Source organism: Arvicanthis niloticus, chromosome 17, assembly GCF_011762505.2.
Source record: "Arvicanthis niloticus isolate mArvNil1 chromosome 17, mArvNil1.pat.X, whole genome shotgun sequence".
NCBI lineage: Eukaryota > Metazoa > Chordata > Mammalia > Rodentia > Muridae > Arvicanthis > Arvicanthis niloticus.
Genome location: NC_047674.1, coordinates 54,944,590 through 54,972,520, shown reverse-complemented (window position 1 = coordinate 54,972,520; position 27,931 = coordinate 54,944,590). Strand labels below are relative to the sequence as shown.

The 27,931-nt window shown below is 47.7% G+C and overlaps 1 protein-coding gene and 1 long non-coding RNA gene across 5 annotated transcripts in view; one reads left to right on the top strand and one right to left on the bottom strand.

Annotated features, from left to right (window-relative positions):
* Positions 1-27,931, top strand: part of Bicral (BICRA like chromatin remodeling complex associated protein) — a 64,267-nt gene that overhangs the window by 9,371 nt on the left and 26,965 nt on the right. For 2 of the 4 annotated variants that reach the window (XR_013104712.1, XM_076915310.1), the window contains exons 1-5: positions 667-689; positions 16,810-16,855; positions 17,505-17,553; positions 17,643-17,711; positions 23,369-25,042. Coding sequence is in view for 3 of the 4 variants with exons in the window: in XM_076915310.1 (XP_076771425.1) it covers positions 686-689; positions 16,810-16,855; positions 17,505-17,553; positions 17,643-17,711; positions 23,369-25,042 (1,842 nt within the window). In the remaining variant the exon portion in view is untranslated. Of the gene's footprint in view, positions 1-666; positions 690-15,410; positions 15,720-16,809; positions 16,856-17,504; positions 17,554-17,642; positions 17,712-23,368; positions 25,043-27,931 lie in introns of those variants that run through there. The other 2 variants (XM_034521161.2, XM_034521162.2) reach the window with 2 other exon arrangements.
* Positions 320-15,524, bottom strand: LOC143434874 (uncharacterized). The gene is made up of 2 exons (XR_013104715.1): positions 15,386-15,524; positions 320-667 (listed from the first exon to the last, which is right to left on the bottom strand). It is a non-coding gene; the product is annotated as an uncharacterized LOC143434874 (long non-coding RNA).

Here is a 27,931-nt window from a genome sequence, read left to right as displayed (position 1 = left end):
TTGCAATTTTTAAATTACTTGGATGGATGGATGGATGGATGGATGGATGGGAGGTACAATTCCAGAATGGAGGTCAGAGGGCAACTTGTGAGAGTTGGTTCTCCTACCATTTGAATTCTAGGGATTAAATTCAAATTATCAGGCTTGGAGACGGGTGCCTTTACCCCTGATCCATCTTATTATTTCCCCCCCCCCCATCAAATATTAAGTACTAATTATGTGCACAATGCTTGAGAGACCATTTTGGAGGTACATGTAGCTTGGAGGATTACTCAGTGATCTATGGCTAAGTGGAGGTACAGTCAGGACAGAGAAAGCCTTCATTAGGGTGGCATGGGAGCACCCGAGTATTCATTCATTCATTCATTCAACAAACATTAAAGCAGTTTATCAGGTACTCTTCGGAGCTTTTCAGGGTGTTTCCACGAATTGCTAACCTACATCTTCCTCTCATGGGACAAGCAGAGGAAGCTGAGTAAAGTTCGCAGCACGCTGTGGGATGCTGGAGGTAGAAGGTGGCTGGGATAGGTTGGAGGAGACTTGGGTGAGGTAGCAGGCTCCCCTGCGGCTCTGGGTGTGGTGGTGATGTGCAAGGCTGAGCACAGAGATGCGCGTTGAGTCCTGGGCTTGGTGGCTCCACGGGGCTGAGAACCAGGGCACAAAGAACCTGTGTGGGCCATTACAGATGTGTAAGTGGGGAAGAGAGGAACGGGAATGGGGTCTCTTTGGGAGGAGCTTGTTTTAGAAGAGTACTCTCTGGGGACAGGGGACAGATTTTAAGAGAAAGGACAAAGGCAAAGGAACCTTTGTCTGTTCTCACTGGAGAGATGAAGTTGCCTTTCCCAATCCTGTCAGTGTGGTCTCTCCTTAGTACACACTGGCTATCCCTTCAAGCACTACAGGGGCATTTTCAGTGGACAGCGCAGTGTAATGACAAAGAGGGATTTAGATGGGAGGGCCAAAATCTGGTGGGGATCGCCTGAAAGAGGGTGGATGGAGAGGCATGTAGGAGAGAAGGCTGGGATTGCGTACTAAACAGAAGGCCAACCAGCAGAAGCTTATACTTGCACATCACAGCATCTGTTTCCAAGAGAGCCAGTCACTCGGGGGAAGCATAAACAGAATTCACCGTAGCTAACAGCACTGGGGCCACACAAACGAATTTTCCCTACTGCATTACCTCCCTGAAGGAATGCACTTCAGGTTTCCCCTCTTGTTATACTTTCCAAGCTTCCTGCAGAATGGCCTGTGAGGTGGGAAACATTGTAGGCTTCATCCTCTTCACCCACCAAAAAAATCCAATTCCCAGCTGATGAGATGACTCCATGAATACATTTGCGTGCAAGCATGAGACCTGAACTCTGGATCGCTAGCCTCCAAAATAAAAGCCAGGTGGGCTGTCGGTGACCTGTAATCCCAGAACCCAGGAGGCAGAGATGCACTCACAGGGCAAGCTGGCTAGCTACTCTCATTGACTGTCAAACTCTAGGTTCAATTATTGCCTCAATAAATAAAAGTGGAAATCGATCTTGGAAGAGGTCTGGTGACAACCTCAGACCTCCACACATGCATGCCTACATGTGCACAAGCTTCCACGCACACATATGTGCTCACACTTGTGGCCATGCAGACACACCATACACAAATAGCAGACACACAGGCCTTTTCTAGTAATGCTCCTCCCAGCATGGCATAACTTGGGTGTGGTGGTACACGCCTGCAGTTCCAGTGCTCAGGAAGTGGAGGTAGCAGGACTCTAAATCTAAGGTCATCCTTGGTTATTTAGCAAGTTAAAGCCAGTCTATTGGGAGCATTCAAGTGGTACAGCTTAGACAAGACAGAACTGCTTTTGGAGTGGGGCAAACTGTGCAAAGGTTACTTCTGGATGATTGAATGGGTCTCACAACTGACCATGCTCCAGATCCCCTGGAAAAGGTGTAGAGAAGCATTTCAGTGGCACTGCATGTGTTAGCATGTGTTAGCATGCGTGAGGCTTGGGTCGATCTGCAGAAGGAAATAGAAAGACTTTGGGTAACTGTTACTCATCCTTTACCTTCTTTGCAGTTGAAAGGATGGAACCAGGGTCTTGTGCCCAGCAGACAGTGCCCTGCTCTCGAGGTCCGCCAGCCCTACTCATACCCTTCTAATAAGTCCCCCCTCCCGGCCTCTACCCCGTTTGATTTGTTTTATGTGTATGGAATGTTTTGGGCATGTGTGTGCATCACTTTCATGCCTGGTGACCATGGAGGCCAGTGCAGGGCATCGGATCCCTTGGAACTGGAGTTCCAGAAGGTTGTGAGCTGGGACTTGCTGAGAACCAAACCTCTGCAAGAGCAACCAGTTCTCTGAACCATCTCTCCAGGCCCTCCTCCCCACTTCCCATCCTCTTGTTGAGGCAGCAGGCTCACTATGTAGCTCAGGCTAGCCTTGAGCCTCACTCTCCATTGTGAGCTTCCCATATTGTAGGCCTGTGTCACTGTGCTCAGCTCAATTCTCCCAAAAAGTTTTTATGGGTTTTGTTTGTTTGTTTGTTTGCTTGCTTGTTTTTGGGTTTTGGGTTTTGGTTTTTCGAGACAGGGTTTCTCTGTGTAGCCCTGGCTGTCCTGAAACTCATTCTGTAGACCAGGCTGGCCTCGATCTCTTAGATCCACATGCCTGTCTTGAAAAAAAAAAAAAAAACAAGAATGTAAAGTATATTGTAAGTATATTAATTACATGTTCTAATTAATATTTTAGATATGCTAGGCTACTTATAATAAAGTTAATTATACTTTTAAAAATTTGGGCACTGAATCAGGGAGGTGGCTCAGCGTGTAAACCCACTTGCCCTGAGAGCCTGAATGGCTGAGCTTGCTGCCTGGACCCCAGGGAAAAGGCAGATGTGGGGAGTGTGCATGTAATCCTAACACTCCCGAGGCAGGCGAGGGGGAAGTGGAGACACGAGAGCTTCACCCCCAGCTGGCCTGGGGCCCGCAGCGCAGCCACAAGCGGGACAGCCTGCCTCGTAGGGTGCAAGGAAATAGCGGACTCCAAAAAGTTGTCCTCCGACTTCACACTTTACACAAGCATGATGGCTGTACACGTGCGCTTGGTGAGCACGCACACTCACTTGCCTCCCCTTTCCTCCCTCCATAGATTTAACAGTGGGGGCACTCGGAGGTAGCCCAGAGCAGGCTGTGTACCTCGGCATGTGCCAAGTCCTGGCTTTGACCCCCAAACCCACACAAAAGTGCTACTAGAAAATTCAAGCTTACATATGCAGCCCTCATGTGTAACCTTTCCGTTGGAAAGGAGGGCTGCTGGACCTTCAGGGAGCTGCTAAGTCAGGAAATGGAGCTGGGAAAAGAAGGCTGGCTCTGTGGGGAACTGACTTTCATCCAACAGATGGGCGATTTATCTTGTAAATTGCTATGGAGAGCCGCCTGTGGGGCGCAGCGTTTCTCCAGTGGGCCCGCTGCCATCTGTTCCTGGTGTGCTGGATGTGTGTACTGTAGTCCAGCTACTGAGGAGGCTGCCAGGGAGATTACCTGAGCAAAAACCCCACCTCAACAAAGATGTTTCCCCCACCATCTTCCTCAGATTCGATTCAGTGTCTTCTACAGGCACATGCTAGGAACTCTCCTAATTGATAATACTCCTTTTCCTCGTAGATTTGAAATGCTAACTTTATGATCTTCCTTATATTTAGAATTTTTTAAAATTATATTTTTACTTTCAAATATTTTAATCTGTTTGTTTATTTGCTGCACATACTGGGGAAATATCTACCATGTAGGTCTTGGGGATCAAATTCACATCGTCAGGTTTGTCTGCACCACTGTCTACTGAGCCGTCTCACTGTCCCGTGGCCCGTGTGTGTGTGTGTGTGTGTGTGTGTGTGTGTGTGTGTGCGCGCGTGTGTGCGTGTGTGCGCAGAGGAACATCTGCCAGAGGCAAGAAGGCAGTTGGATTCAACTCTGAGTCAGTGTAGGTCGCAGGTGTGGGATCCTGACTGAGCAGTTCAGTTTAGGCATATTGAAGCATGGAACTTTTCATGGTGAGAGTGAACTTAGCCCTGTGTGGACAATAAAGCTTGAGATGTGGGCACCTCAGTCAGAAGTCTCAGTAAAGGTGCATGTGACACCTTCCATAAAGATGGGCAGGCTCATGACAAGGGTCTGGGAGACACTATTCATCAACCATGTCCACTCCCAGCCTTCTGCATGGGAACTGGGTTTTACCTCCCTTCCTTAATGGAGCAAGTCTGTGTATTTAACATTCCCGGCTCTCCAGGTCCTTCTGTGTGAGCACAAGGCTATGCCTCCCACAGCCTGAGTGGACTGGCACTCCCTGTGTGGTCCAGGCTCATCTTCAGCTCTCAGTGGCGCCTCTGCCTCTGCAGTGCTGGGATGAAAGGCATAGCCAGCGATGTGGTTCTAGCAGTCGATTACTTCATAACACAGGCCTGCCTTGAACTCAGAGCCCTTCCTTGGCCTGTCCTGCTATACTACAAGCATGCTAAATTATTTTAAACTTTTTAAAAGTCCTCTCATGTCTCTTCTTTAAAAACTGATTTTGCCACACATTGTCCTTCGGTCTGCCCCTAGGAAGGGGAATCCTCTGTCTGATAACATTGTTGCTTGTTTTCATGGGGCTATTCTTGGAACATACCGCAAAACCAAAATATTTATATGTTTCTCATTGACAGAGAGCAGTGGGATTGAGAGCCTGCATAAGCAGCCAGCTCCCTAAGCCAGGGCTCGGCAGAGAAAGCTCTGTTTATACTGCTCCATCTCCGGCCTGCTCCGCTTGAGGCTGGGTGTCCACACAACTCCTCATCTTCTTGCCTCTACCTCCCAGTGTTAGAATTACATTTTTAAATTAATTTTTAATCTTTCCCATTTATTTTATGTATATGGATGTTTTGCTTGCATATATTTCTGTGTACTATGTACATACCGTTCCCACAGAGCTCAGAAGAGAGCTTCAGATCCCTGCTGGAGCTGCAGAGCGTCGTGAGCTGCCATATGGGTGCTGCAGATTGAATCGGGCTCCTCTACAGGAGCAGCTGGTGCTCTTTGCTCTCCGGCCCCTAATTAATTTTGTGTGTATGTGTGTAGTGTACGCCCGTGTGTGTGTGTGGGGGGGGGGCGTGTGCAGAGGTCAGAGGATGCTGGCACCTGTGTTTCTCTTACACTCCATCTTATTTTTTGAGGCAGGCTGTCAGTGAAACCTGAAGCTCACCATTTTGGCTAGGCTGGCTGGCCAGCAAACTCCTGGCGTCTATCCGTGTCTGGCTTTGTTTTTGTTTTACGTAGGTCCCAGAGAGTTGAACTCAAATACTATTCATTGCTTTTACAGCAAGTCCTCTTATACACTGAGCTGCCTCCCCAGCCCTGGCACTGGCTCAATAACTTAAGTTTTGATGATGTTTCGGTGAACTTCAGGCTTGGGTGGGGCTGCTGGTAGAAATTCACCTCCCTTTTTTCTGCTTATGATGACAGCATGTACAAGTTTTCATTTTTATTTTTTATTTTTTGGTACAAAAACTGTGCTACTGTGATAGTTCAACTTAGGAAAGACATCTGCCACCAAGCCTGCCAACTGGGGTCGTTCCCCAGGGTCAGGTAGAGAGAGAACCAATTCCCTCAGGTTATCTTCTGACGCCCACATACGTACTAAGGCACTTGTGTATGTGTATATGTGTATGGGCACACGCACGCACGCGTATACACACACTATAAGAAAATATAATAGAAAAACTTAGATACGGTAACCCCTAAGATTTATTGCTTTTATTATATTTAAAGCATTTTCCAAAAGAAATGAGGTCTGTCTCCTCTAGGTCCCCAGCCTCTGCGTGGCCTTCCCAGATACTGCCTGCACTCTTGGCCACTCTGCTGCCCACGTGTGGTGCATTCTAAGATGACATGCTTACTGTACTGGCCTTATTACTGTCCCTTCTCACTTCAAACAGGATTTACTTTTTGCTTTCTAAAATTGTTTTTGTTGTTATTTGTTTTTGAGACAGGATTCTCTGTGTAGCCCTGGCTACCCTGGAACTCTGTGTAAACCAAATTGGCCATGAACTCACAGAAATCTACCTGCTTCTGCCTCCTAAGAACCGGGATTAAAGGCGTGTATCACCACGCACGACCTAAATTATTTTTGAAGCAAGGTTTCACTATATATCCCTGTCTAGCCTGGAACTCATTGTGTAGACCAGGCTGGCCTGAAATTTACTGTGACCCTCCTGCCTCTGCCTCTCAGGTATGGGATTACAGCGTACGCCACCATGCCTGGTCAGGACTTAATCTTAAAGGCCTGCAAACTGAACTTCGTTAGATGGCCCAGGGCTTCAGCCTGACCACAGTTAAAATCACCTTTTGAAGTTTTGAGGGATTTTACAATTCCTACGTTTTTCTTCTAATAATTTTTCTTAGCCTTTTCTACATTTTCCTTCTGCTAAAGGCCTCTAGCTGGGTGACACAGTGAGCATGTAGGTTTTTAACTGAACAGTAGCTGCAAAACAGAGCCAAGCATATTGAGTCTGACTGAACTTATGGCCATTCTCCTGTCTCTGCCTCTCGTGTCCCCAGGGAGACAGTGGGCGTCCAGATGTGTACACTCTGTCTAGTTTTCATGAGAGAGCTGGGGTTTCAAACTCAGGATATTAGTCTTGTAGGTAAGCACTTTACCTACTGTCTTACTGCTGCTCTGTTGCAGTAGAGAGGCTCTCTGACCAAGGCAACCCTCTACCCCCACCCAGGCAGGGTTTCTTTGTGTAGCCCTGGCTGTCCTGGAACTTTCTGTGTACCAGGTTAGCCTCGAACTTAGTGATCTGCTTGCCACTGCCCCCAAGTGCTGTATGGTTATTAAAGCTTTTAATTTCTTGCTCACAATTTCAGAGGCTTAGTCCGTTATCATCTTAGCAAGGAACACTGTAACACTCCCGCCGTGCTGGAGCAGCAGCTGAGAGCTGCGTCCTGGTCCACAGCCCAAGAGACTGAGCATGGTGTGTTTGAAACCTCAAAGCCCACCCCCAGCGACACACTTCCTTCAGCACGGCCACACCTCCTAATTTTTATAATTTTTTCAAATAGTGCCACTCCCTGGTGACTAAACATTCGCATCCATTAGCCTGTGGGAGCCATTCTTCCTCAAACTGTCACACCTGCCGATGCTCTCTCCTGCTCTGACACCTTCAGTTTAGTGTCCTTTCTCCTACAGACTGGAACTGAAAACATAGCCATGTTCTTTCTAACTCACAGTGTTGTCAGTTCACAAGAAATCATGAGTTTGAGGTAGACTAAGGTGAGAAAGGCTCATTACTAGATGCTGGTTATTGATGTCCTTCGTGTTTATGTAGAGCGCTGCTCAGACTGCCTGTTTGCCAAGCGTGACGTCACTCGCTCCCTGTCACTCACTCACTCCCTGGAACAGAGTAGCCTGGAGGAACAGCCAACAGTGAGCGGTTGCCCTTACCAACCCGCTGACTGCCGTATAGGCTTCTTACAGTCTTGCTTGCTTCACCCCTTCAGGAGCTGTTCTGGCTTCTGTCCACTAGAGATAGCTCTGCTCTTCCACCCCTACTGGTGTCAGCGTGCATATTCCAGGAAGATTCTCGCAACAACTTCACCTGGAAAAGTCAGGGATACCAGGCCAAGAAGTATACCCATTTTCTTGCTGTGGGTATATTATCATCAGTGTTTGTGTGAGTGCCTAACGGAGCGAGGCCAGGGGTTGGGGGGCATGCCTGCTATAGTGTGTCCCCTGGGGCCAGAGGACACCTATGTGGACCTGGCTCTGGTGATTGAATTCAGGCGGCCAGACTTGTGTGGCAAGCCCTTTACCCACTGGGCCGTCTTGCCAGCCTCTGTAACAGGTCCCTGAATGTCCCTCCTTCAAAAGGCAGTGAGCTCCTTAGAATCAGCAGACATCTCAGAGGGTGACATCCTACGGTCACAGATGTACCAGCCCAAAGCCACCACACAGCAAAAGCCATGGGATGATATCACTTAATCCTAAGTGACAGTAAAGTGCTACTCACCCTGACGCTGGTCTGGTTCTGCGTGCCCTTGATCACAGCATATTAGAGACAGAGGCAGGCAGATCTCTGTGAGCTCAAGTCCAACCTGATCTACATAATTAGTTCCAGGACAGCCAGGGCTATGTAGAGAGACCCTGCTCAAAAATCCAAAAGGAATATTCTGTAAGTAGTAGATACAGCCTAACAAACTTGCTGATTTCGGTGCCCATTAGAAACTGTTCATTAACTACAATAGGTAAAGTTTTCTGTCTTGTTTTTGCTCCTACAGAACATGCATATTTACCCTTCCCCTTGAAGCAGATTCTCAGTGTATGTAGAGCCCTGTCTGGCCTACAGCTTGCTGTGTAGACAAGGCTGGCCTCTAACTCATAGAAAGCCTCCTGCCTCTGCCTCTGGAATCCTGTGATCAATGGCTTGTGCCACCAAGCCCTGCTAGGCTTTCTGCCTTCATGGCATGTCATGGTGTGCTGGTTTGATGTCCAAAGCCCCTCACATAGTACCTGGTATACAGTAGGAGCTGGATCTTCTCACAGCCACTGAACAGCCTGATACTGACCGAATCACAGGAAGCCTTCTATTTCCTAAGCTCGTCATCACAGTCAAGGAGGAACACCCCGCTCTCCTCACTCTAGGGGGACACTGATGTCACAGTTCATGCTGAGGCACTCCCTGCTGAGTCTCAGTGACATATGCCTTGTGTGTGTGTACTGGTACTTGGTGCACACACCACGATTAGGGTTTGGAGGGTGGAAGGAATCAGCCCTCTCCTCTCACCAGGGAGGTTCCAGAGTGACAGCTGAGCCAAGGTTCCTGTTTGGTTTCTTTAAGACAAACTCTTTTTCTCAGTCCAAGCACTGAAACTTACTAGGTAGCCCTGGCTGGCCTCAAATTCTAGACAAATCTCCTGCCTTAGCCTCCAAGGGCTGAGGTTATAGACAGGAGCACATACCACCACATCTGTCACCACATCTGGCCCCTGGTGTTTACCCCAAAGGGATTTTTTTTTTAATTGAAACCTCAGGGGTAGGAACACTGAGGAGACGGCCCAGCGGGTTCTAAGCGTGAAGATCTGAGATGAAATCTCCAGCACACAAGTACAGTGTTGGCCGTGGCTATGTGTGCCTGTAACCCAAGTGTGCCAGGGTGGAAGCAGGCACATCCTAGAAGCTCCTGAGGTAGATAGAGGCCAAGACCAGCGCAGAAGCTCACTGGCCAGCTATCCTAACGAAAATAGCAAGCTGCTCTAGTGCGAGGGCCGGTCTCTGTGTGCACACAGATAAACACATTTTAAAAACAAAGCAGGGCCTTGCTGGCTACACAAGAAACAACTAAAAATTGGGGAAAATAGGGCTGGCATAACAACTCAGTGTGGGCGCCTGCCGCCAAGCCTGACAACTGGAGTTCTGTCTCCTCAGTTCACATGCTAGAAAGAGCTGTCCTCTGACCTTTGCATTTGGTGTGGCCTGCACATAGCTGTGTGCACACACACACACATGCATGGACAAGTAAATTAATGTAATTTTCTGTCTCTTTGGACAAAATACATGAAACCATGGATTTTAGACACTGGATGTGCGGCATCCCAGAATACTGATCCCTGAGAGGGGAAGTTAGTGAGGAACCTTTAAGTGTCCAGCGGCACACAGTGGGACAGCAGGGGGGTGCTGCACAGAGAACACCCTCTGAAAACCTGCAGTGCCTCTTTCTTCAGGTTATTTAAGGGGGTGGAGGTGGGGAGGAAGTTCCTGGGGATTGGACATAGGCCGTCCTGAACGCTAGTGCGCTCTAGGTAAGTGTTCTACTGCTGAGTAGTCCTGTCAGTCACCATCTGTTAATTACCCACAAGTCTTAGGAACCGCCCAAAGGATCACAGCCAGCTACACATAAAGCTCACTCCTAACACATATGATTCATGGGGCATGAAGTGAAGTACTCAGAAGGGCCTCAGTCCAGATTGGAATTAAATTAACCCTCTATTAAAAATTAACAAGGGGCTGGTGAGATGGCTCAGCAGGTAAAGGTGCCTGTCTCCAATCTCCAGAACCCACACAGTGGAGAAGACAATGGAGTTTCACAAGCTGACCCCTACCTGACACTCATTTATTTATATGTATATATATAACAAAGGTAATAATATAAATAATAATAAAATAAAATTAAGAAAGCGTGAGCTGGGACTGTGGCTCAGGAGAGGGATTGACTAGTATTCATGAAACCCTGGGAAGGTTCCCCAGCACCGTGTAACCCTTGGGTGGAGGCACACACCTGTGATCCCCGTGCTTTGGAGGCAGAAAGATCAGTTCAAGACCATCCTGAGTTTCATAGCAAACTCAAGACCAGCCTACTTTACCCCAGATCCTGCCTAAAAGGGGTGCAAAATACCTCGGCAGGTAAAGGTGCCCATCAGTCTCCAGGGCACGCCTGAGACCTGGGATTGACCCTAGAACCTGCTTACGGGCAGGAGGAGTGAGCTCGTGTCCAGGGGTTTCTTTACCTCCACAGATGCACTATGTGGCCCACATATTTCTACATCAGGCACACATGCAGTTTAAAATGTTAAAGCAGAGCCAGGTGTGGTGGTGCACATCTTTAATCTCACCCAGCACTCAGGAGGCAGAGGCAGGAGGATCTCTGAGTTAGAGGCCAGCCTGCTCTACACAGTGAGTTCCAGAGCAGCCAGAGGTCCACCTGTCTCAAAAAAACAAAAAAAAAAAACCCAAACAAACAAATAAAACTTAAAAGCAGGCAGGCATGGTGGTGCATGCCTTTAATCCTAGTACTCTAGAGGCAGAGGTAAGCAGAACTCTGTAAGTTCAAGACCAGCCTGATCTACATAGTGAATTCTAGGATCCTATCTCAAAAAAATAAAAATAAAAAAATAAAATAAAAATAAAAAGATCAAAATGTTATTTTTTTTTATAGTAAATCCCTGCACCCTAAACCAAAAAGACATTTATATGGATATAAAAGTGCCCAGCACCTGAGTCTGGAGAGATGGCTTAATGCCTTTAATGCCTAAGAGCACTGGTTGCTCTTGCAGAGGACCCAAGTTTAGTTCTAAGCACCCACATTGATGACTTACAACACCTGTAACTTCTAAGGACCAGATGCCCCTTCTGGCCTCCTGTAGTGCCAGGTACTCATAACAAGCAAAATTCAGCCAAAATACCAGACAGGACAATAGTTTTTTAATTTAAAACAATGCTCAGCACCTGGTAATATAAATTTAACATGTACAGATGTGAGACCCACTGTGTTGGCCCTTGTCTGTGGTCCCAGCTACTCAGGAGGCTGAGGTAAGAGGATCTCCATGAGTTAAAGGCCACCCTGGTCTACAGAGTTCCAGGACAGCCAGGAGTACACAGAGAAACTGTCTTAAAAAAAACCAAGAAAGGAAAAAAAGGAAGAAACATTTGTCTGGCATTCAGTCAAGTCTGAAGAGAAAGCAGCAAGAAATGCCACTCATAATGAGCAGGCTGTAAATGGCAGACTGTGGAGGGAGATGTTTACCACTATTTTACGTAAGCAGAAAACCTTAGAGAGGCTGGGATAGCATTCAGTGACAGAGCACGCATAGCAAGTCTGAGGTCATGGTTTCTATCTGCAGCACCACAGAACGGGCGAGGCCACAGAGGGAAATGAAGTACAGTAAGTGAAGATTAAAGAAAAAGACCCAGTATAAGCACAGACCTGAGGTACATCTTCAACACCCCTAAAAACCAAGCTCAGTGCCTCCCTCACGCATGTAGCCCAGAGACAAACAAACAGATCCCTGCATCTTTGGCCAGCCAGCCTAACTACTGGAGAAGCCTTAGGACAGTGAACAGTGCTATCTTAAAAAAAAAAAAAAAGAAAGAAAATAGCCGGGCAGTGGTGTCGAACGCCTTTGATCCCAGCACTTGGGAGGCAGAGGCAGGCGGATTTCTGAGTTCAAGGCCAGCCTGGTCTACAGAGTGAGTTCCAGGACAGCCAAGGCTAACAGAGAGACACCCTGTCTCGAAACTCCCCCCCCCCCAAAAAAAGAAAAAGGCAGACAGCACCTGAGAAACAACACCTGTAGTTATCCTCTGCCCCCCCCCACATACCCTACCAGAGCACCTACACACACACCCTGTGAGCGTACCCCACACAGTTCAAAACTTCTAGACATGAAAACAATGTTTGAAGATAAAAATATGGACTGGAGAGATGGCTCAGCGGTTAAGAGCGCCGACTGCTCTTCCAGAGGTCCTGAGTTCAATTCCCAGCAACCACATGGTGGCTCACAACCATCTGTAATGGGAACTGATGCCCTCTTCTGTGTATCTGAAGACAGCTACAGTGTATTCATGAAAATAAAATAAGTAAATAATCTTTGAAAGAAAGAAAGCTAGGTAGATAGATACACACACACACACACACACATACACACACACACACACACACACACACACACACGGTGAGCAGAGTGCCAGGATTGTAGCTCAGCTGGCAGAATGCCTGTTTAATGTGCTCTAATGGGGCTCATCCCCAGCACCACCAGATGTGGGAGTGCACACCTGTAATCCCAGTTCTTTGGAAGGGGAAGAATCAGAGGGTCAAGGTCATCCTGGGTTACAAATTGAATTTGGGTCCAGCCTGGTCTACTTGACATTCTTATCAAAAAAAAAAAAAAAAAAAAAAAAAAAAAAGACAAGGAAGGAAATAAACAAGAGAAACCTGGGTGAGTCTAGCAGATAAGACTACAAAAGAAGACATGACACAGGATTCTAAACTTGATTCCCTGGCCCCACCCAAAACAAAACAACAAAACCCAAAACCAGATGGCAAAATAAGGGAGGGAAATAATAATTCCACTCACCTTTAGATTGCAAAGTTCACCTGGTGAAGGAGTTGAAATTCCATTTTATAGCCTTCCAAGGCCATGCATTGCTTGTCCTCAGCCCCTATTCCCACCCTTGGGAAAAAAAAAACCCACCCAGAAACCAAGGAAGACTCCCAAGTGTACCTGCCTGGGAGGGCCCAGGCGCAGCTCCCACACGATGGGAAGCCAAACCCACACACGGGCCACGACGTGCACACACAACACACGCACACTAACCAAGTGCATCAGCTAACTGAGGATTTAGTTAGACAGAACTGACAGAGGGGCTGGACAGAAGGCTGGGCCCTCAAGAGTGCTTGCTGCTCTTTCAGAGGGCCTAGGTTCAGTTCCCAGCACATGCTTGGCAGAGATCATCTGTAACTCCAGGTCCAAGGGATCCAGCACGCTCTTCTGGCTTCCTCAGGCACCAGGTGCACACGCGCGGTACACATGCATACTTTCAGGCAAACACTCATACACATAACAGTAAATCTTGATCTAAATTGGGGCAAAGATTTTGTTGTGCTTTTAGTGTGAGGCGTTAAGGTGTGGCAGCCAGAGGACAGCTTTAGTTGCCTTTCCCTTTCCACGCTGGTGTGTGCTGTGTGGATCAAGCTCAGGTCGCCAGGCTTGTGTGGCAGATCCCTTACCCGCTGAGACCTCTCACGAGCCTTTTGGCTGTAGTTTGAGATAGGATCTCTATGTAGCTTTGGCTGGCCTTGAACTCACAGAGATCCACCTGAGTCTCCTGAAAGAGTGCTGGGAGTGCACGTATGTGCCACCACTGCCAGCTGTAGCCCTTTAAAAAGTAGAATCCTCAGGGTCCTCTGACTAGGAAGGATCATGGCATTCTACCCGCAGGCCAGAGAGCGTGGCCTGCCTGGTTGGGCTGTCTTTCAAATCAAGTGTTGGACAAGTGTCATTAGTTCGGTAGAGGAGACTATACCCCAACTTTAATTCATCGTATAGTATAAACCTGGTTGGTTAGGTGTATAATGCTCACCGAGTGCCCTGGCCTCACCCCCATTGTCAAATACGTCTGTATAATTGTTCTGTTAGGACTGCTTAATGAGTAGCTTGTCACTTCAAACTTTGAGGTAACAAATAATCTCAGTGTTTGAGGTGCTAGTGGGAGAGACCTCGTGGGTGTCTGGCGTTGAGTTTCCCTCACAGAATCTGTCAAATAGAGGAGCTAGGTAAGGGTGTCAGGAGGGAGAGGAAGAGGTATGGACATATTTTGGAGGGGAAGGAGGAAGGTTTTTCTCATAGTTTTTCTGTGTGTGTGTTTGTGTGTATGTGTGTGTGGTGTGTAGTGTGTGTGTGTGTGTGTGTGTAGGCTGGAGGTCAACTTTGGGTGTCAGTCCCCAGGAGTCACCCACTTTATTTTTTAAGATAGGATCTTTCACTGGGAGCTTATATGCTGAGATGGCAAGTCATTGAGTGCCAGGTATCCTCCTGCCTCTATGCACCCCAGGATTGGAATTACCATGTGTGCCACCATGCTCATCTTGTTACATGGGTGCTAAGAATTAAACTCTTTACCCCCTGAGCTATTTCCTAAGCAACTCCCATTCACATTCGTCTTAATCGGTTTGTATTAGAGCCTTAGACACCATGGTTTTGGCGATGCTAACGATCAAACCTAAGCCTCACATGTGCCAGACCACTGAGCCCAGTCTTCAACTTTAAAAATGAAGTGTAGAAGGAGCAGGCATGATCACGCATGCTCTGAATCCCAACACTTTCAGGCAAAGGCTAGGGGGTCTACACAGTGAGTTCCAAACCATGGAGGGATACTCAGTCTCAAAAAAAAAAAAAAAAAAAAAAAAAGAAAAGAAAAAAAGTTTATGAGGATACAGGGGTTCTTCATTTGATAGCCAAGTCAAAGTAAAGAAATAATATATACTTTGTAGGCCGAAACCTACATCATAATTGGACAGTTTATTCCGTGTGATTGTGACGTCTGGGAGGTGTGGTTTATAATGACACGAGCTGTGGCTAATGCCTGTTATCAGGACATGTCTTCTGTTTTGTGGCATTTGTTTGAGGCAGGTTTGTATGTAGCCTAGGCTGTCCTGGTACTCATTAGGTAGACCAGGCTGTCCCTGAACTTGCGTCAGACCTTCTGCCTCTGCCTCCCAAGGGGTGAGAATACAGATGTCGCCATGTCACCATGCCTGGCTTGTGTAACAGATCAGCATATCCATTTCATCATAGTTTTCCTGTTTCCTTCCCAGTCTTGTTTCCAGAAGTCATGTGTGCAGGAACACTGGTGCCAGTATGACCTCAAATGACTCACGCCTGGGTCCTAGAGAGCCCATTTCTCGTGGCTGGCTGCTCTTAGCTTCAGCGGCCAGCGGCCTCTTCTGCTTCACTTCTCACGCTCTCCTTCCTTCCCTCACTCATCCCCGTCCTCACCCTGTACTCTGCTCAGTGGATTGTAATCAGCCCAGTCACTCCTCGAGCCAGCGAATCCAGCCACCCGCAGGAGGGTCCCACATCAGGAAACTTACCCTTCCACGCTTTTGTAGAGAGAGTGCCCTTCTCCGTGGCAGGAGGGAATTCCATAACTATTAGGCCTTGTGATTAGTTTGGGGGAACTAATGGGAGAAGGAAGTTTGAACAGAGAAAAATCTCTTCGTAAGACTCGTCCTCCCTCTGCAGTCCCTGGGCACGCCCCTCCTCTGGGCATCTCTACAGGATTTCATCCCTCCGTCCAACTGCCGTTCACAACTGCCCTTTCCAACTGCTCCAGAACTCTTGGCCCTGGCGTTCTGTGATGTAAATTATTCCACGCATGGCTTGAAATGGGTGAGAAGCAGGGTTGCCAGGTGTCGGATCACTAGTGTAAGTTGACTGGCTCTCGGGGGAGAACCACTCCTGGAATTTGTTCAGTTGTTACAGTCTGGGCCAGAGCTATGCTGGCATGCTTCTGGCTGCTGCGGGCAGGGAGAGGGAGCTCCGAGCTGCAGTGGGACGAACTTGTGCTGCAGCTTCTATTTTAAACATTCCTGGTCTAGCTATGGACTATTCAGCATTGAACTTAGACAGCATTGCTGCACTGGGAAGCACCCTGGCCCCACGAACAGAGCCAATATGGCCTGCAGCACAGGGCCTCTTGGTCTGTCTCCAAATGTGGGGAGAGCCCGCTCTTTGCCTTCCTAGAGGTCACCAAAATACATTGAGAAATCGGAATTGCTCTCAGTGTTTAGAAGCATCCAGTCACAACACTGAAGGACTTCAGAGTCTGAGAGCTTTTTTAAAGCAAAATTTTCTCTCTGCCCTTGCTCATTGTACCTTTGATGGCGTCCCTCATCCTTCATGGTCCTCTTAGGAGTCTGCACGTGCGAGGGACTGCAGCTACCTTAGATGTGTCTGGAGTCCTTGGCCTCTAAGTTGAAAACTGATTTATAGTGAAAACAATTTAAGTCAAAAACTTATTCAAGTAACTGTTAATTATATATTTTTTAACCTTTATTTTGATTGGCTTTGTTTTTGACATGGGGTCTCATGTAGCCCAGGCTGGCCTCAGCCTTGTCATGTAGACAAGGGTAGCCTTCACCTCCTAATCCTCCTGTCTCTGCCTTCCAACTCCTGGGATCCAGGTGTGTGTCAGCATGCCCAGCTTGCTTGGTTGGTTATTTGTGTATTTACTTATTTATGAGCTGGGGTCTTGCTGTTGCCCAGGCTAGCCTTGAACTCTTAGGCTCAGGTTCCCTTCCCTACTCGTCCTACCTGAGTAGCCAGGACTACTGGCCAATGACACTGTGGCCACCAGCCACAATGTTTTTCAAATGGCAAACTTGAGAAGTAACTAGAGATAGCTCCCATGGTGGCAGTTCCTCTGCAGAGGGAGGCCCAGTGTGCAGCAGCCCCACTGCGTCCACACTGCCTGCGTCCACACCGCTGACCACTCTGCTGTCCTCTTCCCTTGCAGTTGTCATGGATGATGACGATGACTCCTGTCTCCTCGATCTTATTGGGTAAGACGCCCCTGTGGAACCCAGGGTGGAACACTTGTGTGAGGTGTGAGGGACAAAGGAGAAGGAGCTCAGTTGCTATCTTAAGCTTCTGGGCTTTTAAAATAAAAAATGATAATTCACCATGGTCACAGCGCTGGGACAGAGGTAGTTTTGCACACAGCCATAACTCAGAAATCTGTTCCTTTTGGTTTTACTTGTTATTTTTTAGTAAGTCTCAGGATGCCAGGCCAGGGCGTTGCTTAGTTTTAGCGTTCTCACCAAGCAAGGGCAAGGTCCTGAGTTCAGTCCCTGGCACAGCAGTCGGTGCTTCCGGGAGACAGAAATAGAGAGAATGGTTTAAAATGGGGAGATTTGGGTTGGAGAGATGGCTCAGTGGTTAAGAGCACTGACTGTTCTTTCAGAGGTCCTGAGTTCAATTCCCAGCAACCACATGGTGACTCACAACCACCTGTAATGGAACCTGATGTCCTCTTCTGGTGTGTCTGAGGACAGCTATGGTGTACTACATAAAATAAATAATTCTTTTAAAAAATAAATAAATAAAATAAAATGGGGAGATTTTACTCTTTCTGCCTAAAATATCAACAACTATTTAAATATAAGTAGCAATATTTACTTGTTTCCTCTCTCTCTTTTCTTTCTTTTCTAGAGACCCACAGGCATTGAACTATTTTCTGCACGGACCTAGCAGTAAATCGGTAAGTGACAGACAAGTGTCTCAGGCTGGCTTGGCTTTTGTTTCTCCATGCTCTGCAATAACCGCCATGTTGAATTCGCCCCTTTGCAGAGCAGCGATGATGTGGCGAACGCAGGGTATTCTGCAGCCAATTCTAATTCGATTTTCGCCAACTCCACGGTGAGTGTTGAAAACAGAACCTGAAGCCTTTTCTGTCTCAAGGAAGCCTTACAAGAGAGGCTTTAATTGCCTTTGTAGAGTCATTGCCTCACCTGAGAATCATTACCTCACCTTGCAATCGACAGGAGAGGAAACACCTGTATGTCATTGTTCTTTTTGTCATAGAATCAGGCTCTTAAGATATCTACCCTGCCAGTTTCTTCTTGTTTTTAACATTCATTTGTTTTATGTATGTGTGGAGGAGGGTTTACATATGTGCATGTGTGTATGTTTATGTGTGGAGGAGGGTTTACATATGTGCATGTGTGTATGTTTATGTGTGTGTGGAGGAGGGTTTACATATGTGCATGTGTGTATGTTTATGTATGTGTGGAGGAGGGTTTACATATGTGCATGTGTGTATGTTTATGTGTGGAGGAGGGTTTACATATGTGCATGTGTGTATGTTTATGTGTGGAGGAGGGTTTACATATGTGCATGTGTGTATGTTTATGTGTGGAGGAGGGTTTACATATGTGCATGTGTGTATGTTTATGTGTGTGTGGAGGAGGGTTTACATATGTGCATGTGTGTATGTTTATGTATGTGTGGAGGAGGGTTTACATATGTGCATGTGTGTATGTTTATGTGTGGAGGAGGGTTTACATATGTGCATGTGTGTATGTTTATGTGTGGAGGAGGGTTTACATATGTGCATGTGTGTATGTTTATGTGTGGAGGACGGTTTACATATGTGCATGTGTGTATGTTTATGTGTGTGTGGAGGAGGGTTTACATATGTGCATGTGTGTATGTTTATGTGTGTGTGGAGGAGGGTTTACATATGTGCATGTGTGTATGTTTATGTATGTGTGGAGGACGGTTTACATATGTGCATGTGTGTATGTTTATGTATGTGTGGAGGACGGTTTACATATGTGCATGTGTGTATGTTTATGTATGTGTGGAGGACGGTTTACATATGTGCATGTGTGTATGTTTATGTATGTGTGGAGGACGGTTTACATATGTGCATGTGTGTATGTTTATGTATGTGTGGAGGACGGTTTACATATGTGCATGTGTGTATGTTTATGTATGTGTGGAGGACGGTTTACATATGTGCATGTGTGTATGTTTATGTGTGGAGGAGGGTTTACATATGTGCATGTGTGTATGTTTATGTATGTGTGGAGGACGGTTTACATATGTGCATGTGTGTACGGGCATCATTCAGGAGGAGGAGGACCTTGGGTTGGTTGTCTTTTTCCACCAAGTGGGTCCCAGGGATCAAACTCAAGCCTTCAGGCTTTGTGGTGAGCCTTCACCCTCTGAGCTGTCCCTCTGTCCCTGCAATGCCAGCTTTCTAAGCCTCCAGCCTTCTGAAATGACACCAGTGTTGTGGCCTGAGGAAGGCTCATTAGAATGTTTTGAATCTTGTCATATGTGCTTTAAGGAGTCAATTTAGTTACTTACAAATAGTGTTAATCTTGTTGAGCTGTGGTATGTGCCTGTCACTGGGGCCTCATACAGACTGCATCTGATGCTCACTGCATTTGCAGGAAGCGGTTTTACTGTTAGCTCTGTCTTGTGGACAAGGAAGCTAAGGTACAGAGAGGCTTACACAGCCAACAGGTGCAGTGCTAGAATTAGGAGTCAGGCCCCAGCCTCTGCAGCGGACTGTTACGCTCTAGCAGAGCAGACAAGATAGGAAAGAGTCTTACTTGGAGACTGTCTCAGATCACTGTGTTTAGGACTGGGGAAAGGCCTCAGTAGGTGAGAGCACTTGCTGGGCCAGAATAAGGACCTGAGTTCAAATCCCCAGGACCCACATAAAAAGCTAGGCCAGGCTGCAAAAGTGCCTCCAATCTCAGTGCTAGAGGTCTGAGACGGGAGGAATGCTGGGCTTCTCAGCATCAGACCAACTCAGCTTCAGTGAGAGGCCCTGGCTCACAGAAGTCAGACAGAGTGACAGCAGGATACATGGTATCTGTCCTTGTCTTTCTGGCCCTGTCCATGCCCACCTAGACCCACACATGTGCATCATGCCACATACACCATGCATACACACACAGCATGTACACATCCACACCATGCACACACACACACACCATGCACACACCATGCATACATACACACCATGCACACACATACCATGCACACACATACACACCATGCACACACACACACATCATGCATCACACACACACCATGCACACACACACACACCATGCACACACACACACCATGCACACACACACCATACACACACACCATGCACACACATACACACCATGCCACACACATACACACCATGCACACACATACACACCATGCCACACACATACACACCATGCACACACATACACACCATGCACACACACACACACACACCATGCACACACACACATGCACACACATACACACCATGCCACACACATACACACCATGCACACACATACACACCATGCCACACACATACACACCATGCACACACATACACACCATGCACACACACACCATGCACACACACACACACACCATGCACACACACACACCATGCACACACACATGCACACACATACACACCATGCACACACACACACCATGCACACACACACACCATGCACACACACCATGCACACACACCATGCACACACACATGCACACACATACACACCATGCACACACACACACACCATGCACACACACACACACCATGCACACACACACACACCATGCACACACATACACACCATGCACACACATACACACCATGCACACACACCATGCACACACATACACACCATGCACACACACACACACCATACACACACACATCATGCACACACACACACATCATGCACACACACACACACCATGCACACACACACACCATGCACACACACACACCATGCACACACACACACACACCATGCACACACAATGAGGAATTGCTCTTTAAACTTAAATGACCTTAATCTTTTCCATTATGCTCCTCTTCTACACATGCTAGTCTGCGCAAACCACTGTCCTTATCTGCCATTTACGAGGTATGCTGATCTTAGGTGGGTCTGGAAATCTCAATAATGTTCAGTTTTCTCAGTAGGAAAACACAATAGCAAACTAAGTGGTCCATGGAAACCACTTGATGTAGTCAACAAACAATGGACTTGCAGCCATCGTCCTCATAGCCTTTATGTCCCTCATCTGGGGACCTTGATGGGTGCACAGTCTGTGGGCATGCGCAAGTCTTTCAGGTATTTTAGTGGCATTACCTGATCGGATCATGTGACACACCCTGACCAGTTTTGGTGGTTTCAGAGCCTCAGTGCTGATGTCCTGGAAGTCTTGTGACTCGGTAGCCTTTTATTTTTCTTGTAGAGCTGGGGTTCCATTTCAGGACCTCATGCTAGGCCAGTGCTACATCCCACCTCACCCCACCCTTTAAGATAGTGTTTTTCTGTGTAGACCAGGCTGGCCTGGAATGCAAGAGATCCTGCCTCTGCCTCCCAAGTGCAAGAACTAAAGGTGGTCCACCACCGGCCTGTCTTCTAAGGCTGGGCTCATTCTGAGTCCCAGTATGACCTCAAACTCTCAACAGTTCTCCGGCCTTCTACATGCTAGAGTTATGGGTGCCAGCCGCCCCGCCTCACATCTGCCTTGATATTGCTCCAGAGAAAACGCTCTTCTTGCTCTCAGTTGCTTTTCCCACTGCTTCTCACACAGTTCCTTAAGACCTCCTGTGAGGTAGCCCAGCCTTGCCTCTTCTGTCTAATCATTCAGCCAAGACTCAAAATTGTTACAGTTTTGCAAGTCCAAAGGCTTTTAAAAAAAAAAAAAAAAAAAAAAAAAAAAAAAAAAAAAGGCCTCTCTCTATAGCCCTATAGACCAGGCTGGCTTCAAACTCAGAGACCTGACTGCCTCTGCCTCCTAAGTGTTAGGATTCAAAGGCTTGCACCACCACACACAAGAGTACTTGTTTGTTCTTCCTACCTTTCTTCTTGCCTTTCTTTCTTTCTTTCTTACTTTCATTCATTCATTCATTCATTTACTTGTTTTTGTTTTGTCTGAGACAGGGTTTCTCGGTATAGCCCTGGCTCTCCAGAACTCACTCTGTAGATTAAGCTGGCCCCAAACTCAGAGATGCACCTGCCCCTGACTCCCAAGTGTTAGGATTTAAAGGCCTGGCCTGTGCCACCACTGCTGGGTGAGAAAGCTTGCTTTTGTGCATCATGTCTTTGGTTCCTTTTCCAGAACAGCACGTTAATTTTTTTCTATCTGTGCCACAGAAGATGACGGGGCTGTGTCAAGTGTCTTAGTTTTTATCACTCTTTTCAGCTTCTCTTCCTGGGTCTACATTGTAGTCTTTCTGGATCGTCTGTTCCCCAGGGGTTCCTTAAAGACATAACTAAGACACATGGACATATCTAGAAAGGAGTGGCTTTTCCTTTTGAGTTAACTGGGTTTGTTTTTGTTTGCTTGTTTGTTTTTAGTTTGAGATAGTTTTCCTAACTACTTGAGTGTTAATAAGTGAATAGTTACTGGACGTCAGAAGAGCATTCATTTTATACCGGAACTCACTCTGATCTGGTCTGGTCTTCTGGGGTTAGGGGCACCTTCTTGGACGTCTAGCAAAGTGGTACCCAGGTCTCCTCAAACCCATTTTGACTTCATGGGGTACAATGGTCTGGATATATACCCCTGGGCTGACTCTCATTAAAACCTTGGAAACAACCTGAAAAACAGAGTTGTCTGGGAGTGTTTATCACCAGTGGGATTCTAGGTTCAATCTTCAGCACCCCACCCACCCCCTCAAAAAAGGAAGGCTAGCTGGTAGTGGTGGCTCATGCTCAGGAAACAGAGACAGGCTGAACTCTGTGAGTTCAAGGCCAGCCTGATCTACAGAGCAAGTTCCAGGACATCCAGGCTACACAGAGAAACTCTGTTTTGAAAAGCCCTTCCCCATTCCCACCCCCTCCCCCCCAAAAAAGAGGGAAAAAGTATGACCCAGTATCTTGGAAACAAGAAGCCGATCTCTAGATATCCTTAGTCATGTCATGTGATCTGTCTGCCTGTCTACATCCATTGTTTTGTGTTTGAGGCAAGTCTTACTCTGTAGCCCTGGCTATCCTGGAACTCACTGTGTAGTTCAGGCAGATGTCAAACTTAGGAAACTCCTCCTTGCCTCCAGAGTGCTGGGCTTAAGGCCTGTGCCAGCATGCCCAGCTTGTCTTTACGTGTGAGACAGAGTCTCACAATGTGGCCCAGATTGGCCTCACCCTGGCTGTTAGCCCAGGCTGACCTCAGATTCCTGGCCATCCTGACTGAGCTTCAGCACTGAGGCAGCATGAGCCTTGCCTCAGCTAGCTTTTTGTATGTTCCCTATAAAACCATCTGTCAAATGGCCGGACAGACTATTCAGCATAACGAAAGAAATAAAACAGGAGAAAGAAGGTAAGTGGTTTGGAGAGAGAGAGTTGTGTTTTCCAGGAGGACTGCAGGTTCAAGACCAGCCTGAGTATGACCTTGTTTCAAAATAACGGCTAACAAAAAAATCAGTGTGCCCTGAAACCTTATCATTAAACTTTATATTTATATCCATTCAGGAGTGGGGTTTTTAAGTGTCTCTTCTGAAGGTTTGACGTGCCTTGTAACACACTAATTCTGCTTTTTAGAATGCTGACCCTAAATCGTCCCTCAAAGGTGTGAGTAGCCAGCTTGGAGAAGGGCCCAGTGACGGGCTCCCGCTTGCAAGCAGCCTTCAGTTTCTTGAAGATGAACTTGAATCTTCTCCTCTCCCTGATCTCAGCGAGGACCAACCCTTTGACATTCTTCAGAAATCCTTGCAGGAGGCTAATATCACTGAACAGACATTGGCGGAAGAGGCGTACCTGGATGCCAGTCTAGGCTCAAGCCAGCAGTTTGCACAGGCCCAGCTGCATCCTTCTTCATCAGCATCCCTCACTCAGGCTTCTAATGTTTCTAATTACTCAGGTCAGACACTGCAGCCCATCGGGGTGACTCACGTGCCTGTGGGAGCATCGTTTGCAAGCAATACAGTGGGTGTGCAGCATGGCTTTATGCAACACGTGGGGATCAGTGTTCCCAGCCAGCATTTGCCTAATAGCAGCCAGATCAGTGGCTCCGGTCAGATACAGTTAATCGGGTCCTTTGGTAATCAGCCTTCCATGATGACTATTAATAACCTAGATGGCTCTCAAATCATATTGAAAGGCAGTGGGCAGCAAGGCCCATCCAATGTGAGTGGGGGGCTTCTGGTTCACAGACAGACTCCTAATGGCAACTCTTTGTTTGGGAACTCCACGCCCAGTCCCGTGGCACAGCCTGTCACTGTCCCGTTTAACAGCACAAATTTCCAAGCATCTTTACCTGTGCATAACATCATTATTCAAAGGGGCCTCGCACCAAATTCAAATAAAGTCCCAGTTAATATCCAGCCAAAGCCGATCCAGATGGGTCAGCAGAGCACGTACAACGTGAACAACCTTGGAATCCAGCAACACCATGTACAGCAAGGGATCTCCTTCGCCTCCGCAAGCTCACCCCAGGGCTCTGTGGTTGGTCCACACATGTCTGTGAACATTGTCAACCAACAGAACACAAGAAAGCCTGTTACCTCACAGGCTGTGAGCAGTGCAGGGGGCAGCATTGTCATCCATTCCCCCATGGGCCAGCCTCACACGCCCCAAAGTCAGTTCCTTATACCCACAAGCCTTTCTGTCAGCTCCAACTCCGTACACCATGTCCAGACTATAAATGGGCAGCTTCTTCAGACTCAGCCCTCCCAGCTCATCTCTGGCCAAGTGGCCTCCGAGCATGCCATGTTGAATAGGAATTCTTCTAACATGCTCAGGACCAGCCAACCATATTCTGGACAGATGCTTAACAACCAGAATACCGCCGTCCAGCTGGTGTCTGGACAGACTTTTGCCACCTCTGGAAGTCCAGTGATAGTCAACCATGCCTCTCCTCAGATTGTTGGAGGACAGATGCCCTTGCAGCAGGCCTCACCCACCGTGTTACACCTGTCACCTGGGCAGAGCAGTGTTTCCCAAGGAAGGCCAGGCTTCCCTACCATGCCCTCAGTGAGCAGCATGTCAGGACCTGCTCGGTTCCCTGCTGTCAGCTCAGCTAGCACTGCCCACCCTACTCTTGGGCCTACGGTGCAGTCTGGGACATCAGGATCAAACTTTACAGGAGACCAGCTGACACAAGCGAACAGAACTCCAGTACCCGGCAGTGTGTCCCACCGTCTTCCAGTCTCTGCTTCCAAATCCCCCAGCACCTTGAGCAGCACCCCGGGGCCCCAGCAGCAGTTCTTCTGTCAGGTCAGTGTGGGGCGCTGTGTGCGGCGGGGAAGTTCCTGTTGCGTTTATGTAATTCTATAATTGCCACCTTAGGTGAAATGTTCTTATTAACGTCAGGTTTTCAGTTTAGGGTTGATCATCTTCTTCCTTCTTAATGAAAGTCTCTTAGCCGTTGTAGAGTGAAAACTCTGGAATCAAATTGGATTTGGGGCCAGCGAGATGGCTTAGCAGGTAAAGGAATTTACTGCCATGCCTGAGGACCTGAGTCTGACCCGAGGACCCACATGGTAGAAGACAACCTCCCCCTTAGTGGCCCTCTGACATTGACACACATGCCCTGGCAGGAGTGCTGTATTCGCTTACTGTCTGTCACTGAGATGACACACCAGGACCAAAAGCACTGTGAGGAGGAGCGAGTGACACTTCCATGTCAGAGGCCATCCTTGAGGGAAGTCAGTGTGAGAAGTCAGAGTAGATCCCTGGAGACAGGAATCAGTGCGAGGGCATGGAGGAGCGCTGCTTCCTGGCTTGCTCACTATGGCTTGCTCAGCTAGCTTGTTTTGTTTTGTTGTTTCAAGACAGGGTTTCTCTGTGTAGCCCTGGCTGTCCTAGAACTCACTCTGTAGACCAGGCTGGCCTTGAACTCAGAGATCCGCCTGCCTCTGCCTCCCAAGTGCTGGGATTAAAGGCGTGCGCCATCACCGCCCGGCTTCAGCTAGTTTTTTATATACCCAGAACCACCTGACTAGGGATGCCACCCCACAAGTGGGCTGGGCTCTCCCACATCAGTTCACATAGACTTGCCTGCAGGCCAGCCTAATGGAGGCAGTTCCTGAACTGGCACTTCCTCTTCTCAGATAACTCTAGCTTGTGTTGACTTGACAGAAAATTAACGACTCCAAGTATACACTTGTGCGCACGCACAAGGAATTGAATGCGTTATATATTTTTAATTCTTGAATTTGAATCTAGGCTTTATGAGGTGAAAGCAACAGTAAAATCGTGCCTACAAATTTATTTCCCATGGGTGAAGTGGGGTAATAATCTCATCGTACCGTGGAGTTACTGGGTGGCCATTAGTATCTCTGCAGGGCACTGTCCTGAGACTGACTTTAATCAGGCCTCACCTCCCACTGATACAGTCTTACTATGAATCCATCAAAAGATTAGTCCATTGGGCAAGTCAAAACCTCTGGAATGTACACACGTCCCAAAAGACCATCAGCTGGCAACCACGTCATAACTGTGTGAACATTTCAGCTGGGTGGGGTGTGACTGCTGCCTGGGAGCCAGGAACCCTATGCCTCTCTGCAGTGGTTACTGCCTCAGCCCAGAGTGAGGCATGGGGGCAGGGGCGGGTGAGGATCAAGAACACTCTCCTTTGCCCGTGCCTGAGCCAGCCCAGTTGGTAAGACCACATAGAGCTCTAAGGTGCTCCTCAGCTTCTGCCCTCCACTTCTTCACAGACACTTCCCTTTCTTCTCTTCATTCTGAGCATGCTCCATAGGGGTCAGGCACACCTCGGTGAGAGAGTGCTTCGCCTAGCATGCTTAAAGCCTGAGTTCCAACATAGCAGGCCAGTTGGCTTCAAGCTCTAGTCACACCCAGGTCTTCTCCCGCTGTATCCGGCTTCCGCCCACACATCTGCCTCCCCCGTCTTCATTCCCACAGTCTTCTGTGCACTCAAGAAAAACTTTAGAACCCACAACAGATTCTCCTGTCTGTACAGTTGTTTTTACCTCTTGATTTGTTTCTTAGTGTCTGTGGAAGAACTTAAACTCTTATATCCCAATATGAATCTTTTATATGTACAGATACCAGTCTTTCAGAAGGTACACATACCTTTGACTTGGTAATCACACTAAGATTAGAGCAAGCAGGCTTTTAAGACTGAGGCTGGAGAGAGGACCCAGCAGTAGAGAGCACTGGCTGCTCTTCCAGAGGTCCTGAGTTCAATTCCCAGCACCCACATGGTGGTTCACAAGCATAGGATCAGATGTCTCCTTCTGCTGTGTCTGAAGACAGTCGACAGCATATACTCATATACATAAAATAAATAAGTAAACCTGTTTAAAAAAACAATGTACAGTGAAAATAATTAAAGTCTAGGGTGGAGAGATGTCTCAGTGATTAAGAAAACTGGCTGCTTTTGGGAAGGCCTGGAGTTCAGTTCCAGCACCGCACGACAGCTCCCAAACACTTTGTAACTCCAATCCCAAGGGGGTCTGGTGCCCTCTCAGGCTTCCATGGGCACCAGGCACATACATGCTGCACAGATGCACACACAGGCAAGACACCCATATGCATTAAAAAAAAAGGAAAGGGAAAGGCAGCTCTCCCGGAACAGGAAGGAGCCATCCACGGCAGGCTTTGCTCAGGTCAGCCTCACTCCTCAGCGGCACGGGCTGCAGGAGAAGGGGGCCTTTCGTTTGGTGCGAGTAGTCAAGGCCATTTGTCACTGGAGCGCCGAACTCCAGAGCCTCCACCAGACTCTCCTAACTTTGCAGTTTTTGTTTTCACCTAGTGATTTGTGTCCCAGCACATTTATTTTGGAGGATGGTACATGCACACGCTATGAGCGCCTGTGGGAGTCAGAGGGCGAGCTGGCGGGGATCCTCACAGTACCTGGGCCCCAGAAGCAGACTCAGCTCAGGCTTGCTGCGATCTCACTAGCCCTTGTTTTTATTACGTGTGTGTGTGTGTCTCAGTCAGAGGACAATTCGCAGAATTCAGTTCTCTTTCCATCAGTTGAGTTCTGGGGATTCAGTTTGGGCCATCTTCAGGTGTGGTAACTAACCCCTTTGCCTGGCAAGTCTTCTTTTGATTTTCTGTGTTTGGATGTTTTTCCTGCATGTATGTGTATATACTACATGCATACCTGGTACTCTCATAGGCCAGAAGAGGATGTTG